Source organism: Cinclus cinclus, chromosome 8, assembly GCF_963662255.1.
Source record: "Cinclus cinclus chromosome 8, bCinCin1.1, whole genome shotgun sequence".
NCBI lineage: Eukaryota > Metazoa > Chordata > Aves > Passeriformes > Cinclidae > Cinclus > Cinclus cinclus.
In genome coordinates this window covers 8,302,156-8,320,189 of record NC_085053.1, presented here as the reverse complement: position 1 = coordinate 8,320,189, position 18,034 = coordinate 8,302,156, and the positions used below count along the sequence as shown (strand labels likewise).

Here is an 18,034-nt window from a genome sequence, read left to right as displayed (position 1 = left end):
CACTAAGTTCTGTGAGAAACATCTCAAATCCACAGCATTTTGGATCAGGCACTTTAGTTTGATGGCTTCAAGGAATAGGAATGCATAGAACTGTAAGATAAAATGAAATCTTGATCTCATTGAATTCAATGGGAATTCTACTGTGCACTTAGAAAAGGCTGAAATGGTTTGTGGTATATATAAGTATGATTGGGTAGGCTGGCTGTGGAAATCTCAATAATACAACAACAACAACAACAGCAACAACAACAATAATAATAATTGAAGGCCTGAGATATTCCTGCCGTCAAGCTGTTAAAAAGTGTCAAGGTTTTACAAAAAGAGCAAGAAATAACAAATTCTAATTCCTTGAAAATTAGATAAAACTAGCCTGAGGGTACCAAATTTTTGTATTTTAATCCATCCTGTCAGATACAAGGAGTGAAATTGATCCTTTGGCATTTACAAGCACCAAGCAATCTCATAGTCATGAACACCAGAAAAAATAGATAGGCTCATGCATTATGGTTCAATACAACCTCATCTGCAGATATTTAATCTGTTGAGGGCAGTGGTGTAATAGTCCTGTTACAGGGGAACCATATCCCTGGCTCAGTGTAACTGTTGCTTTCCTGGCCCTTATGAGCTTAATTCCTGAAGTTAAGGTTATGTGTTTTTGGGATATATCCACAAAAGGCAGCTAGAGAGAAGAAAATGCCCACAGGTGATTGAGAGGAATAAAATAAAGAACTGAAAATCCATCTCCATTCTGCTTTTAAAATGACTGTATTTCATGTGAATATTGATATTAAAATAACTTCTTTTCCCATGCTTCAGTGCCTTTACAGTATACTTCATTATTTCATATTAAAACTAGAAAAGGCTTTAGCTGAGAAACTTCCTTGTCTGCGACCAAAAGAAAACTTCATTAGCATAATTACTTACAGTCCTTCTGTTAGTATTTTCAGGGACAAAAATATAATTATCCTTTTACTAAAAAAAAAAAAAGAAAAAAAAAAGCAAAAAGAAACCATAGTGAAACTGTGAACATAGTGAAATAATGGAAGATATGGATTACAACTGCAGTGAAAAATGTGGGACGAACAGGATGGGAATATAAATATCAGTTCTGACTGAAGCATACTTGGGCAAACAACGGGAAAAAACCCCACCCTTTTTAGAACATTTTGAGATGTGTGAAAACTACAAATGCTAGAACTGTGAAAAGGAAACTGGGAATTTGATCCATATGTTCTGGAAATGCCACTGCCCACAGCTAAATTATATTTGGAGAACAGACCAGAGAACAGAAGAACAACTGCTAATACTGTTATAAACACAGGGTCTCCCTGGTGATGCAAAGGTCTTCCATTGGCAGATATTAATGAGGGACTCTTACCATCTGGATGCCATACATGAAGGAATAATATTTAGTGTGTTCTTGAATAATGACTGAGGAATGCAGTATATTTTATTAATTATTTTTCTAATTTTCTGAGGAGAAATCATCCTGATAGCTCGAGGGAGAAAAAGTGCTGTTCAGGGTGGTTCACACATTGGGTTGTTTTCTTTTTTTTTTAAATATTGGTGAATATAATTTAAAAGCCTGAACTGATCTCAGTAATTCCACTATATCATATTTTAAGCTTGGAAAGCTCTTTGCCATGATATATATGTACAAAGTGAAGTATTTTTGAAATCTGCAATGTTTGAAATAGCAGGATGACCTGTGGAGAGATTCTCTTACAGCTTCTCGAAACCAAAAGAGCATCGTGCTGATTCCAAGAAAAATAATTACCAGTTAACTTGGCCTACTTCTTGTCAGGAATGTGTGACTGGAAGGGCTGAACTCCACCTGCTCTGCTATTACAGACCCAGCCAAGCCCTGTGTTTCTGCTCCGTACTTTTAGTGAGCAGAATTTTACCAATTTGCACCTTCCACTTCCTGCCTGAAGCCTGACCTTGGATGCTCTTTCCTCTGATCATTCAGTAGTCTGCAGTTCTCATGTTCAGTTTATTCCAGACTATCAGTACCCACTTGTACCAGCAGAAACCTCCCAATATGCAACATGTGCTCTCATAACTGGTTGGTATCAGTAACTTTCACCACAGAAAGGGCCATAGACCAACATAAAGAGAGAGATTTAAAGAAAGCTGTATGTGCAGTTTTCTTGGCCATGGCAGCAAAGCCTCCCTGAAAAAGTTAAAACATATCTATAAAAAATGTTGAATGGTGGCAGCTCTATACCATCTGTTTCGTTCTGGTTTAGAAGGGAATTGCATCAATCCATGGTGTTCTATATACCACCTCTTCTTCACAACAGCCACTAAGCAAAACCTAGCAACAGTTGTGCCTATCATTTGAGAATAATAAAAAATGTGTTTATTTTATTGCAAATTACATTTGAAAATTGTAACAATATAGCACTTCTGGTTTGATACTAATTTTTACTTTTCTTGGAAAAAAATGTCTTTGCTAAGCAATTTATGAATTCTTAAAATAGTTCTCTGCACGTATAATCAAGCTTGAACGGTTTTTATTTTTCATGTCTTTATTCATTCTTTTCTACGTAGTATTTGTGGAATTCAGCATCTGGAACGAGCAGGAAACAGGTTGACTCTCTTTGACTCCCTTTATTTCTGCATAGTGACATTTTCTACTGTGGGCTTTGGGGATGTTACACCCAAGATATGGCCTTCAAAGCTGCTTGTTGTCATTATGATCTGTGTGGCTCTTGTGGTGTTGCCCATACAGGTAAATGTGGATTTTTTTTTCTCTTTAGAATTGTTTTTGAAACAAAGGAACAATAACTGAAATAATTAATTGTTACTATTATTATTGCACAGAAAATGTCAGAAAAAAGAACCATCTATCTCTCCTGTTGTGGGCTTTTTTTTCCCTTTTCCTGTATGTTCTCCTGTATTCTAGATTTATACTAAAAAAACGGGTCACTGATAGCTGTTGCTGATAAAAGTTTTCTGTGCCAGTCATGTACCACAGAGGCCTTCCTTTATCCTGAGATACGGGTTTGTTATTAATGGAGCAATTACAAAAAACACCCACAACAGCAGCCAGCACTTTCTTTATGAGTACAGCTTTTCCTCTGCAAGCTCTCCCTGTTTCTAATCTTGGTTCTCTCCACTTCCTCTCTTACTCTCACAGCTCAGTGCTAACTTGAAAAAAATCTCATTAAATCTGCAACTCAAGCAAATTGGGTTCACAGCTGTGTGTGGAACACATGCACACAGAGCCAGCAGCACAGTTAGGAATTTTTCATGCCCGCCTAAGTTTAAGACTTCTAACAATTTCAAAAGGGAAAGAGCAATTTATGAAAATCCAAGTATTTCAAGAAGTCAGTCAGCTTTATTAAATTTGTACCAAACATTTTGCTGCTCATTAGGTGAGGCTGGATGACAAGAAGTACCCGAGGTTACACGGGAAACCCTGCCAAGATGTTCACTTTTCCACACGTGGTGATCACCCAGCCTTATGCCAGAAAAAGAGGATGTGGGGAGACACTCTGTGTTTTTATCAAAGCTTACAGTAGACCTGCTAGACCATGAAGCTCCAAAATTTCTCACATAGCCATAGTTTCCAGACTCTGCTTCTCTGGCAGAGAGCTAAAGCTCAGTGTGAGCACACAACACACAAGCCCTAGGAGGGTTGAAACTCAAGCACTCAGCATTAATTTTCTTGAAGTTATTTAACACTCTAATTAAATACTGAGTGTATGTATTCATAGCCATATGGACTAACACAATTATATTCTCACTCAGTGAAAAATTAGTAAAATATATGTTCTATCAAAAACTAAACATGCTCTGTTTAAGAAATTTGGAATTTCCCAGGACATAGAAATTTCATCCTTAATGTAGTTCTGATACGTACTTCAGGCCCAAGAGCTCCACAGGAGCAGTAAATAAACTAGAATCTACTGGAATTTCACATAAATTTATCTATTCTTAGCTACTTTCTTTTATGCCTTTGTAGTGATAATGGGGCTTCATATAGCTTTCCATACACATAATGGAAAGGGAGGCATTCTCTCCTGAGCTTTTGCCCTGCAATGAAATGAAATCAGTTATTATTCATGGTCCAGCCTCTCCATCAATGTGGAATGTGGATGAGAAAGAGATGCTGTCACACAGGCATACAGTTAAATTGAGCTCAGTATCAAATAGGTGTTACTTACAAGAAGCTTTGAACTGGTATTTTTATGTTTCTTTACAGACTGTTACAATATTCTCCTAGGTCTGGAGGATTCACAATAATGTTTGCTGTTAACCTGCATAAATTGTTCAGATGACAAAGGCAAACTTGCTGTATCAGCAACTGTGGTGTATTTAAGTTGTATTTGAAATTATAAGGCACATAAGAGAGTTTACAGAACATCACCTCCAGAACATTATAAAATCTCTGGGAAGAGTTGCTGCCCAAACGAAGAAAAAATAGTGCCTCTCCAAGTATATTAACAGTATGTGTGTGAAAACTTAACCTTTCATATAAGGGAAGCAGTTATGTCACAGTACTAGAAAAAAGAGAGCTCAGAGGTGTAAAAGACTTAAAGAAATAAGGCACCAGCCTTCATTCTTTTCTAAACTCCTGTGATTTAGTGTATTCTCATGGTATTTTAATGAATTTCCAGTGTTGTTTGTGCGTGTTAGATTCTGGCACTATTGCTGTGGTTTGTGATCACTTTATTAGAGATCATTATACAAAGAAAAAAGATATTGTGGGCTATGGGCAGCTTTTCACAGAGGCATGAGATGAACGATGCAACATTGCCAAGTCATTATAGAGTTGTAGTGCTCATCTGCTGGTCTCTATTTCACTGACAATTGGCATCTCTTGCAGTTTGAACAGCTGGCATATTTGTGGATGGAGAGGCAAAAGTCCGGAGGAAACTACAGTAGATACAGAGCTCAGACGGAAAAACACGTTGTGCTTTGTGTGAGCTCTCTGAAAATTGACTTACTCATGGATTTCTTAAATGAATTCTATGCCCATCCCAGACTGCAGGTACTGAGAATGGAAAAAAAAAACAAACAAATAAAAAAAACCCAAACTAAAACAAAAAAAAAAACCCCCAACTTCCAAACAATGTTCGTTTGTTGTCCTATTTTTGTTTGTTTGTTTTTTAAAGAAAAGTTTCTGAAATGGTTTTTAATTCTTAAAACTGATTTTGGGAATAGATAGGTGAATTGGGAATCTATACCTGAAATAAGAAGTTGAGATACAGAGTTTGGAGGCATTTTAAATTGAGATATTGAGGTGAATAGATTAAATAGGTAGAATTAGTGCCTTGTTGAATTATGCCAGTCCTTTTGGAAACAGGTATTACCATGCAAATTCCTTAGATTCTACCCCAAAACAGAAAATAAATGAATGCTACTCAATTTATTTTTTCCCATTGTTTTGAGACTGGATCAAAAACTCCTCACAAGTAAAAACATCCTTTGGTTTTCACATTTTGCTTTGTTTTTTGCCAGTGTTAGGAATCACAGAATGGGTCAGGTTGGAAGGGGCCACTGGGGGTCATCTCGTCCACCTCCCTGCTCAGGCAGGGTCAACCTAGAGCACATTGCACAGGATTGCAAAGAGTAGATCCTCTTGGTATTGTGGAAATTAAGAAATAAATATATGTACTTTAAAGAACAAATACCTTGACAGAATACACAGATTTTATTAGTGTACACATATTCCCTAGGTAATGCAGACTTGTCATGTGGCTTATTTGGAACATCTAGAAGCTTATTTCCACGAGGTATCAATTTGGATTTATTATCATTGCCTTTGCTATAGACTCTTTTATAGACCCTTTTAGTAAACCTTCTCTGTTACTTGTGGTATCATGCTTCATTAACTACTGCAAGAATCACACAAATATAACCCTCATATGGCTGAGCAGCAATTTGCCAAATCCCAAATCCAAAATATTCCCCGAAACAATTAGCTAGTAAGAGGCAAAAGCAATTGCACAAAGAAATCCAGTTCTTTATAGGTACAAACACAGATTGAAACACATTTAGTTAACTAAGCTGAAGAATGAGTCAGGCTCTGAGATACACTGGAGACAAAGAAGAAAAGCCCTAATACTACACAGGTAACTGAAAAGAGCTTATATACATTCCCTCCATAGCTGAAATTGAGTTGGACTCAATGGTCTTGGAGATCTTTTCCAACCTTAATGATTCTGTGCACCAAGAAGCTGCAGGATAAAGATGGTGCACTGCATCCAATGCCATCTTGCTTTCTGCAAAAAATCTCTGTGTTGAAGATAGGAAGATTTCTATGACCAGCCTGGCCTAAACTCTCACTGTCCTCTCCCACGTTCCATTTTTCCCTCCTTTTCATTTTACACTTATGGATCCTTCAAACCATCCTTACTTTTCCAAGTAGCACAGGAAGCAGTTTGGATTAGCCCATTAATGCAAAGGGAAAAATTTTGAGGAAGTTGAGGAAATAAACTGTCTGTCAGTGTCTTATCTGAGACATTTTTGACATCCCAAGTCCCTGTTGACTCATTCTCCAGCAACAATAACCATGACTATTTCCCCTTTTTTTGTATTTTGACAGGACTATTATGTGGTTATTTTGTGTCCTACGGAGATGGATGCTCAGGTCCGAAGGGTGTTACAAATCCCAATGTGGTCCCAAAGAGTTATCTACCTGCAAGGCTCAGCCCTAAAAGATCAAGACCTGTTGAGAGCCAAGTAGGCAAATATTGACCATTCTTTTTTACTTTCTTTTTCACTCATACCGTTTGATAAATTAGTTTAACAGGCAACAAAAGCTGTGCTAGAAGGAAAGCCATGTTTATTTAGAAGGCAAAGCAAAGCTCTTTGATGTAATTTGTTTTTCTTAGTGTCTGAAATTTTGAACCCACTGTACAGTTTTGTTAAGTTCGGCCTGGTAAAATTAAGCAACTATTCTGCTGTACATACGTGAACTCTTCAGGGCACTCCTCTTACCACATACTTCCACCACTTCTAAGAGATGCTCTCTGCCAATTAATAGTGAATGACATTTATCAAAACACATCAGTCAAGCACAGTTCCTCACACACACCTCCCCCAGTGCTCTATCAGTCGAGCTGCAAAGGAATTCATGGTGGAATTCATGTAGAAGGATCATCTCTTTAAACTCTCTAAAGAGAGGGAAAGGTGATTCTTCACAAATAACTGATTTAACTCATCTGCATTGCTCCGTGTCATAGGTTACTAAAATTAAGGTAGTACCTGTCTGTGTCAGACAGGCTATTTGTGTCATTCAGACAGGCTATTTGTGTCATTCTTTACCTGAGGGGAGTTATTTCCAAGAATCTTGTCTGTGAGAAGCTTCATGAGCAGTTTTATCTTCTCAGACTTCTGCCACTGAAATAACTAGTTCTACAGCTGTTTCAAATTTGACAAGACAAGCAAGCTTTTTTCAGGGTCAGAAATTTTCTTTTGGAGAGATCCTTTTTGCTTTCTTGCTGATTTCAAGAAGGAATTCATATGTGGATTTAGCTGACATTTGTTCTGCACATTACAAGAATTAAAATTAGGCTGTTCCCTAAATATAATCTTGAATTTCACTTATAATAACCTGGAGGTAGTCAGCTGTGGAGCTGTGCTTTTTCCTGCAGAACATGTAATTGAATGTACCTGTCACAGAATAATTTTCAACCTCTCTTGAGGGAAGAAGCATAGTGGGAATTTAATAGAACATTTGATATGAAATATAACCCAATACCCAAGATGTTTGGTGTATTTCTTTTTAATGAGAACATAATGTACTGAGGAGATAGCAAGACACATGATGAAATTCTTCTAATAAATAAAGTAATGGCTACCACCACCAACAAAATAATCAAGAAGGGTCTCATTATCAAAATATATCCATATATTATATGTGAACCCAATGTCAAAAATAACATGATGAAGGTCACACGAAAAAGTAAAGGAATACCAAAAGTTGGGTGACTGCATCGGTAGTGAATAGCCAATTAACAAAAGACTGCATTTTTTTGCAAAAAAAATCTCCTCTAATTTAACTGAATTTTCTTTCCCCGAGCTTTGGTAAAAGACCCTGTCTTCCAGTCTCCCATGCTTAGCTGAAATTACTCACAGAGCTCTCATGTTTTCTTCCTAATCAAAGACAACAGGAACTGGAAATAATTCATTTAATGCATATATACAGAGAAATGCCTGTTATTTATCCCAAACACATTATTCTTGTATATCTACCTAACTTTCTACTCTCACTAGGCAAGAAAAGTCTATTATGTGCCCTCTCTTTTTCATTCATACCAGTAATAACTTGTGCATATTGCTCTCTTACACACCAGGCAGGCTGGTGCTATTTATTCATCTTCCATACTCATGGCAAATAAATACTTTGCAAATTAAGTTTGAGGCCACTCTGCTTTTACTGCTTTGGCAAAGCTTTTACTGTCACCAGGATAAGAAATGAGAACAGACTCAACTTTGTGTTCTGTTTCTCTCTGCAAGGCTCTGACTGTGAGAGATGAGTCCAGTGACTAGTGAATCCTGCTTGGGCTGTGACAGATTTGTCTCCTTTCTTCCAGGATGGACAATGCTGAAGCCTGTTTCATCCTGAGCAGCCGCTGTGAGGTGGACAGGACAGCAGCTGTAAGTTGGGGAGGGAGAAATGAGAGGATGTACAGGTTTTACTGCCCTTACTCCCCCTCAGTTCTTTTTTATGCAACAAGGGCAGGATAGCATGAAAGTACTCTCATAGTACCTTATAGATACACTGATAATTGGTCATTAATCACTTCCAAGAATGGTACTTTGTCAATATTTAAAGTACTTGAGCTGCTCTGTATATTCAGTTTAATCAGTTTTATTTATTAAATCAGAAAAGAGACAGGAATCAACTGACTGGTATATTCAGAACTGATGAAGTAAAGCCAGGATTCAACTTTATAAATAAATTTGTGACTAATACAAGTAACCAATATATATGAGACTATTTGACCATTTTTCAAATTGGCCATTTTTTTCAAAAATGAAAAGTGGCAAGATTCTTTAAATAAGTTTCTATGGGTTTACCCATGCTGGTAGTTATTTGCAGTCAGGTAAGTTACTGTCCACAAAGGAACACTGCTAATATGAACCTCTATGCAATGCATCTGTGATAAAAGAATAAAACTGTATGAATTACAACTGTTCCAGCTAATGAAATTACCTACTGATCACAGATATCCAGAAAAGAAGTCCGCTGAGGATGGATCTATGAACATAACTTAAATTTTTCACCATATGCACTACAATAAATTATTGCAGTCTTGCCTCATTCACTTCAATTTTGAACTCCAAAGGGGTTCAATATTAGTCTGAATATCCCTGAAGATGCTTATAAATTGCCTAACAAGACAGAATCAGTATTTGTAATTCAGTAATTATGGTTTAAGCAGTTGCAACTAAAAATACTGTTTTAGTGCTACATTGTAAGAAATAGCAATTATTTTTCTAAATGTTGAAAACAGATACAGTAAAAAATGGGAAATGAGTGCTTTTCATTCTATCCATAGCATTACTTAATACATTTTCTATCACTTATTACTTCATCTGACATCAGAACTTAGAAGATCTTAGATAAAGACCCTGTTCTGGACCCATCCTCTGCAGAAAGTCTCTGAGCTCCCCGAGAAATAAACCTGTGCTCTTGCTATAACATTTATACTTACTGACCTAGGGACTTTGAATTTGATTAATCAGCAATAGACTCCTGAAAATACAGCAGTGAAAGCCACTGAACTGGCAGTAAGTAATCCCAGAGTAGTCAGGCAAGGCAGACCTACTGCTTGGAAGTGACAGAGGGTCTGGGGTATTTAAAGGTAAGAACAAGCAAGAGTTCTTGCAAATACCTGGGAAAATACCTCTAACTTCTAGGAGACTGAAAAATTCCAAAACAGCCAAAGAGCCAGCCATTAATTCAGAACAAATCAGCTACAGCATCTCATTTCACATAATGTACTTGAGAGCTGCACAGCGGTTACAAATGAGAAATGCCATAAAATCAGAGCGTGTGATTTACGCTGCACCGAGAAGGTTTATGCAGCATTAAGGACAGCAACACCACCAGTCAGCTGTTCATCTCTGCTCATAACTGCTTCAGAATTTACTCAAAGAAAAGACAATTTTCAGCTCTGCTGGACTGTGCCGTAGGGCAGGCAGTGGACTCTGCACGGAGCCCCCGGAGCTCCCATCCATTGTGGCCATCACGGCGCAGGTTTGGCTCTGGGGCCATGGCCCACTGCAGCTCTTCCTTTCTGCCCTCAGGAAACATCACCATGGTACCTGGCACCCTTCAGCTGCCACTACAGACTTTTATCAAATCTCATTTCTCTTTGTACCTGCAGCACACAAACGGGCACATCTCACCAAAGACACTCTCCTGGTACCTTCCCCTGGGCCACAATGGTGTCTCAGGGCCAGTGGGATCTGAACCTTTTAAACAAGGTGTCACCTCTCTGCCTTGTTTTCTCTTTTGCTGTCAAATTACCTTTTCACAGGGAATGCAATTATTTTTACTGCAAGTAGAAAATTCTTAAATTTTTTAAAAACTATTTTGTCTTGCTGCCCCCTAGAGCTGTAAAATGAAATGCATTGAATTTCCTGGACTGCTGCAGCTTCATGTTGGTATTCAGAAAGTTCATTTGTCCCTGGGCTGAAGGAAGTTCAGCTGTCATCCCAGTATCAATCTTTATAAGTACCACTGATTTTCCACCCTGCTGTTGTTGAGAAGCTGACAAATTGATAAAAGAACCTTGGATCCTCTCCTATGTATGACAGCTGTCAAAATAAAAGGAGGGGATTCCTGACCAGAACAGCTGTTGTTACTCAAGTGATTTTTTGAAGCCTGTGAGGGTTTTTATCCCCCCAGCTACAATGCTCAGGGAGAGGATTTACACATTTGCCACGGTTACCCCTGGCTGTTCATTGCTTGCTATTTTGTTTATTAATAACTTTTAGTGATAACACTTCTGCTGTTGCTGACAGCTTTGTTCTGAGGCTTTCTGAAAATTTAGAGATTTTTTTTTCAAGTCCAATTCAAGCTTGCACCTTTTTTTTCCCCCCCTTTCATTAATCAAACTGTGTGACTCTGCTATACTGGTAATCTAAATTACACTGCCTTAATGGCATCACAATATGGATGCAAACATAGCAGGATATAACTAATTTATCAAGTTATGTGGGGCAAGAAAGAGATTCAGTTAACAGAACTACTTTAAAATACATATTAAATGCTTCCCCTTGACTTCTTACAATTTAAATACACCCACTTTAAAACTTCCAGCTTTTCATACATGAACTTAAATATCACCTCTATATTAATCACCATTTGTATCTGTGGTATTTTTTTTTGATCACTGACTTCAGTTCATTGTGTGGAGATCACATAGAAGAGAATGTATTTTTTCACTGCCTTCCAAAAAACCATATGTTTAATAATGGGAACAGAAGCATAATTTTGTTTCAGTTACCTCTGTTTGATGTGTGTACATATATACCATATATTGGGAGAAAGGTGGACATTTTTTAAAGTAACTGCAATACAGCACAGAAATTGCTACATTTCTAAAACAGAGAGCCACAATACTGTATGAAGAGACTGAATCTAATAAATCACTTAGGGTGCCCACCTGTCTTTTTCTTTCTCTCCCCTTGAGTGCTTCTTCAGAGTGGAATTTGGGAGAATAACTGAGCAAAAAGCTTGGGAGCCAAACAACCAGCTTTTGTACACAAACACATGGATATACCAAGTGGAAAAAGGAAAAAAGAAACAATAATACAAGGTTGTTAAATTAACAGTCCATACCCACTGAGTTGATCTTATGGAGCTATTTTGGGCATTTAAGTACCCTATATATGTATGTGTGTATATATATATATATTTTGCATATTTGTGGACTGCTGGTTCAAAGAAGAGCTAGAAAATGGAAAGCAAGGCATATCTTGCAGTGTTAAAACTGCCAATGTGCCAAATAATCATCAAGAGATTTTAATTTTAAAGAGTACCTTTTCTATGAAATAATATTAAAAAAATAATGTTGCGATTCATACCTTTAGTTTTGCAACTCTCACTTCTATAGCTCTAGGTTTTTTCAAGTTTTTAACAAAATAGTGTAATTTGAATAATTTTTTAATAAAATCTTCATTCTTATATGTAACAATCATTGCACATTCTGATAAAACCAGGCTTTTTAGACAAAAAAAATTTAAAAAACAATCCAATAAAATATCTAACATAGAGATACCTGTATTTCTAGGCATGTACTGTATCTGTGTATTGGCCATCTAGCACATTACCCAGTCATTTGCTGCTTCTAAGCTGTGTTGGTGTGTCATTACCTTGAGACAAAACAGCAAAAAACTGAGCAGCACACACACAACAAAAATCCTGAGGAGGGTAATTTGCTACGTGCTATAGAAAAGCAAAAAAAAAGTGGCTGCATACAAGGAAAACCTGCAGCAGGTTACACCCAAGCTCTTAAGTCTCCTGACTGGGCACAGCAATACTACATCTATAAAACTACAAATAAGAAAGATGTGAAATAAGATATTTTGCCACCCTCTTATGACTGCATTGTAGTTTTTCTAGTAGAAAAAGTTCTTGCTAACATCTCAATTGGTAATAAAATATTATGGTTTGAATATGTCAGTCACACTCTGTTCCAGGCAGAGGTTTCTCCCTTGTGTTCATGAGTCTGAAACCTTTTCTTACTGCTGATGCAGCAAATGTAATGAATCATTCTTTATATTTTATCTTTAAATATCACCAATATCATGACTAGGCAAGGCATTTCAGTCCAGGCATGGCTTCCGAGATACAGCTCTGAAACATTTCTTTTTATTTTCAAATAAATAAAAACCAATGGATGATACACTGGAATTAGTCTTACTTCACAAAAATTCAAAATAAGAATGAATTATCACATAGATGACTTTTATGGATAGCAGTATTCACCCTGCAGTTAACTCATTCTTGCCACGTGGTAACAAGAACAAAAACTAACAGCCTGAAAAATCACTTGGAATCTTTGGTTAATTGTTGGCTAAATCCTGACATTAGTTGTGCAAATGTTTTAGTCCACAAAGATCTGCTTTTAATTAAGCTGATATTTTTAGAATTACCCACAATTTTAAACTCTCAGTTCCTGATGTCATCATTTAATGCTATTTTAGTTATGAGTCTCTTTGGAAGGACATCTATGCTACATAATTCTTGATTAATTAGACATGACTAATCACTGCCATCTTAAGTTTTCACATGATCATTCCACCTCCAAATGCTACCCTTTCCAAATGACAATATCATTAGCATTTGCAGAAAGATAGGAGAGGCTCAAAATACCTTATTAGTGGAAGATTTCTGGAAATTAATAAGTAATAGTAATTATATAACTTGCACATTAACATCTATACCAGCTGGTGCCACTTGGTCTTAAAATGAGTTTTCTTCAATGGAGTCAGTCTAATAATAGATTCTTTTTCTAATCTGACATGGCTATTTGTATTTCATTGGCACCCCCTCGTACTCTTTCTTCTAGGATCACCAAACCATTCTAAGAGCATGGGCAGTTAAAGACTTTGCTCCAAATTGTCCTTTGTATGTTCAGATACTGAAGCCTGAGAATAAATTCCACATCAAGTTTGCAGGTAAGTGGAACATTGCAGTTATTTGTAGCACTCATTAGTGTTTGACAGTTTGTTTCAGGAACACAAGCAAAGTGAGAATCCCTGGGCATATTTACTGCTTAGAAACTGATTAAATGTGCTGTTTTGTAAGATAATACACATCCTAGCAATGGTAAAGACTTACTTACAAGCACTTTAAAGAATCAATAGTCTTATGCTACATAATGTAAAGAGTTGAATAATTTGATGTATAAGTACTCCTTTATTACAGATCCAGGCAGGTGTCCAGCTTACTGTACCCATGTCTGTGAGTAATTTCTGTCTACATTAACATAATTACTACGGGGTGTATAAGAAGATCTATTCAGATTTCATCAAACAAATGATTGAGGGAAAAATCTTCTCATTGGACTGTTTTTTACCAAGTGGTATGGAAAACACTATTATGATTACTTGCAAATATTTTTGAAAGAGAGATAGAATTTAATTCTAAATCCATTATAATACGTGCCTTAGAAACCATGGCATAAAATGCAAAATTATGTTAAGAAATCTGAAAAAATTCACTGTAAGAAGAGATTACCATCTTTTATTTGACAAACTATTCCTCTGCATTATATGTTTCTCTTTCTTTCTGTCCATGTCCAAACAGTCATATATGTAAGTACATAGACATACATATGCTCACGTGCAAAAACTCTCAAATACTTCTGGAGAAATAGCTCTGAAGTAGAAGAGAAGCTTTCCTTTTCAGCTGCCATTTTGAAAGGTCAATTTTCTTGAATGATATTCCATGGAAGAAAAGATTGCTGATTCATGCAAATATAAAAACAACTCTATGGAAAAATATTAGTCTCCTCCATCACCCAGAATGTGATGAAAAAGCAAATTCCAGCAGAACAGCTCCAGAGCAACAGTTAAAGCTGTAATTTTAAAAGCTACGGAATTTACTGCTGGGTTAGGAAGAAGAAAAAAAACCCATCAGTAGCAGTTCTGAAGTTATAAAATGTAATCTCAAGCTAAGAGTTGGCACAGAGGGGAATAAGGCTCATGCTGTGATGAGAACAATGGTACTTTTTCATCTCCCCCTTAAAACCACCCAGCACAAACATAATCCCTGCTCCTTTAGCCATGGCTGCTTTTCTTTATCAGTAACTGTGTTAATTTGTTGTTCCAAATTGTGTTTTTAAGAGACTTTCATTATTCCTAATGGCTTGTCTCTGTAGGAGCTTACATATAACTAGACTTTTTAAAACAGAGGCAATTTTTCATGTCTGTTAGAAGTGTTAGAGAATTTGGACCATATTAGAAAACAAACAAACAAACAACAAAAAAAGCCCCCCAAAACAAACAAACAAACAAACAGACAAAAAAAACCCAACCAAAAACCCCAGAAAACCTCTTTTGGTAAAATTTCTTTCAACTGAACTTCAGCATCACCACTGGATGTTCACCTACTGCAAATGGTTAGGCACTGCTGGAGCCATAAGAACAATATTTGTTGGTATGTATTTTCCTAAGAGGATCCCCCTTTGGTATTAATGTCATCCAACACTTCATCATCCTGAAGCACATACCCAGACTACAGACCTGTCCAGAGTGTTTATGAGTGAAATTTGTCACAGCCTTTTGGAACATCCTTCTTAGTGCTTTTCCTATTATGATTCAGGGCTGCTTTATTACTGCCTTAATGTAAAAGCTTCTTTTAAGTCTGATATTCCTTGAGAAGATGACTCTTTTCTTTTAGAGGTTTCCCCAAACAATACTGGGCATATTTTTGAACCTGAAATATTCAGTAATAGTGTTTCTTCTTCTTCTTCTTCTTCTTCCTTTTATTTTTTTTCTTTACACACAGGTTTAGAGACTACAGGTGTCAAAAATGAAGTTCTTAAATTTCGAAGAAGTACAACCAAATTGTCCTCCTAACTAAAGTTTAACTCTTAACTACTTTGAAAATGTATAAACCACTAGAAGCCCAGTTTCTCAGCAGCTTATATTATGTTGACCAGTCCTCCTAGATTGCATGAGGCAGTCCTGAAACAGAGACACTTGACTGCATGTTCCTATAGGAGGGAAAAGCCTGGTTTTCTGCCTGGAGGTTTTCTGCACCCTGGAGGCTTTCTGCCTCAGGCAGAATCAGTACGTGGGAAAAGTAATTGTTATGATGTATTCCCATCCAGTAAACAAAACTTAAACATCTTTCCTGTCTTTAATGAGAGAATGGGAACTTATTTTTGTCCTCAGAGCAAGAGAATGGAAGCACCTTGGCCAGGCTCAGAGGACCTGTCAGAAAGTCAGTTTTCCTGACTTTCCACCTGATGCCAAACACACATCCTAGCATTCTGTGCCTTCTGGTATTTTTTACAGTGGATTTTAACTACTTTATTTAAAATATTGAACTACTTACTTTGCTACAATGGCATAAATGTTTGTCCCAGCAAAGCCCTTCACAAGTTTAAGGTGTGAACACTTCAAATACACAGCCACTCTTAACATGACAGTGATCAGATAGGCAACAGTCTTATATCTTAAGCTAAAATGCTTTGATTTCTCCTGAGTAATTTCCAATATAAAAATGCCTTGACATTCCCAGTTTTTCTTTCAATAATGCTGGCAGTTACATCCTTAATCTTCCCACTTTTCTTTCGACCACACAAGGCTACAAAAGGTCATGTACCCTTGGTACAAGCTCCTGACCTTGCATTTCAGCACAAATGGGAAAAAAAGTGAAGATTTTCCACAGCAGACCAAAATATATTTATGCAATTCAGAGACTAATAAACTCAATATTTTCTGAGCTGAACTGAAAACTTTCATAATGTGTGTGTGTGTATCTATATGCTTTACGTTGAATATTTGGAAATTATATATAATTCCAATTCCAAGAAATGGGAATACATTTTCACATTCTCTATTTATTCAAAGTGCACCCATGAATTAGCACAGATTGTTGAGGTCTGACATCAAAGCTTCAGTAGTTTATTTCAAAGAAACATATTCCAGATTCACCAAAATGGATATTGAATGCAGCAGATGATTAATTTGTCCAGTTACAGATAAAAATAGTCTAGAGGTAATGGATGGGCATTTTTCTCTCTCAGATGAGATAGTGGTCATGTTAACTTACCAAATTGACAAAAGCCAGGTTTCTCAGAATAATTGTGCCAGGTCTCAATCATTCTTACCACATGGCTGCTGCTGCATAAATCAGTATTTTGAGTCTGTTTTATCCTCAGCAACATCACAGAAACCATAACTCACCCCACTGCATTACTACATCCATTTGAGACAGACTTAGGAACAAAACTTCTGTCAAAATATATTTTCAATGGAAACAGCAACTTAGGGAAATTCAAAATGTAATATTTCTGTAGTTTAAACTCAATCAAAATATTTATTTTTCTGGGAAGCTGATTTGGCATATTTAATATTCTCTTCAAGATAAACTACAGTTTCCTGGGGCTGTTTTGCTGTCACACTGGATGAGTAATTTGCTGATTCTGGTACCTGCTGTCAGGGGACATGACTGATGTCCCAGACCTGAGGAGTGGGAGAGCTGTCATCCAGCTTCCTCCCTGCTCACTTCAGAAAGAAAGCAGTAGATAAAGTTCTGTGTAATCCTCCACAAGTCCTGAGCATACATATGAAAAACACAGTTATGTCATAGGAAAGCTATGAACTGCCAAATAATTGGAGAAATGAGCAAGGCATTTTTGGCCTGGTCTTATACAAGAATTTAACTGCAGAAGGTCACAGTCTCCAGCAGGAGCAGAAATAGTCCACAAGTCCAGCTCCAAGGCTCCTGATGTAAAAACACTTAACAACATCATGTGAATCTGACACAGACATGATTAAGAGGCTGTTGTAGGACAGAAATCTCTGTTTGCTGTGTGCTAAATTCTTTGCTAACATAATATTTTTACATAAACATCTGCCAAGAAAGTTTACCATATATGTTAGAGAGTAGAGTGTATCTGGAGGATTTAAGTTACAGTTTTCATCTGCCTTGTGCCATCCATGATTTATTAACTTCCACTTGTATATATTTAGGCAGGCATGTACAATTGGGTTCAAATGCAAGATCTGAAATAACAGGTGATAAAATCATTACCCTGTGTATTTTTCTTTCTTGTAGTTTCAAAATGCTTAGCTACAATACGACAACATTCCAAACAAAAAATAAGGGGAGGTTATTTGCCAAAATCCTGTACAAATACAAAAAAAAATAGGGAGAATTCCCTTTCTTTCAGTGTCAGGAAGTTGGTATTCACTTCAGTAAATCTTTGCCATCTGACCAACAGTAATGGGCTGCAGATATTCCATTTAAACAACAGACTATGCCTTACCCTCTCAAAATCCCTGGTTTGAAATTCAAGTAGGTTTATTAATGGCATATGGTCAATGA

At 36.8% G+C, this 18,034-nt stretch overlaps 1 protein-coding gene across 4 annotated transcripts in view; it reads left to right on the top strand.

Annotated features, from left to right (window-relative positions):
- The window catches only part of KCNT2 (potassium sodium-activated channel subfamily T member 2), a 114,483-nt gene that overhangs the window by 60,690 nt on the left and 35,759 nt on the right, over positions 1 to 18,034 (top strand). For all 4 annotated transcript variants that reach the window (XM_062497195.1, XM_062497194.1, XM_062497193.1 and 1 more), the window contains 5 exons: positions 2,554 to 2,734; positions 4,835 to 4,999; positions 6,557 to 6,693; positions 8,550 to 8,613; positions 13,542 to 13,650. In XM_062497195.1, coding sequence (XP_062353179.1) covers positions 2,554 to 2,734; positions 4,835 to 4,999; positions 6,557 to 6,693; positions 8,550 to 8,613; positions 13,542 to 13,650 — 656 coding nt within the window. The remainder of the gene's footprint in view (positions 1 to 2,553; positions 2,735 to 4,834; positions 5,000 to 6,556; positions 6,694 to 8,549; positions 8,614 to 13,541; positions 13,651 to 18,034) is intronic.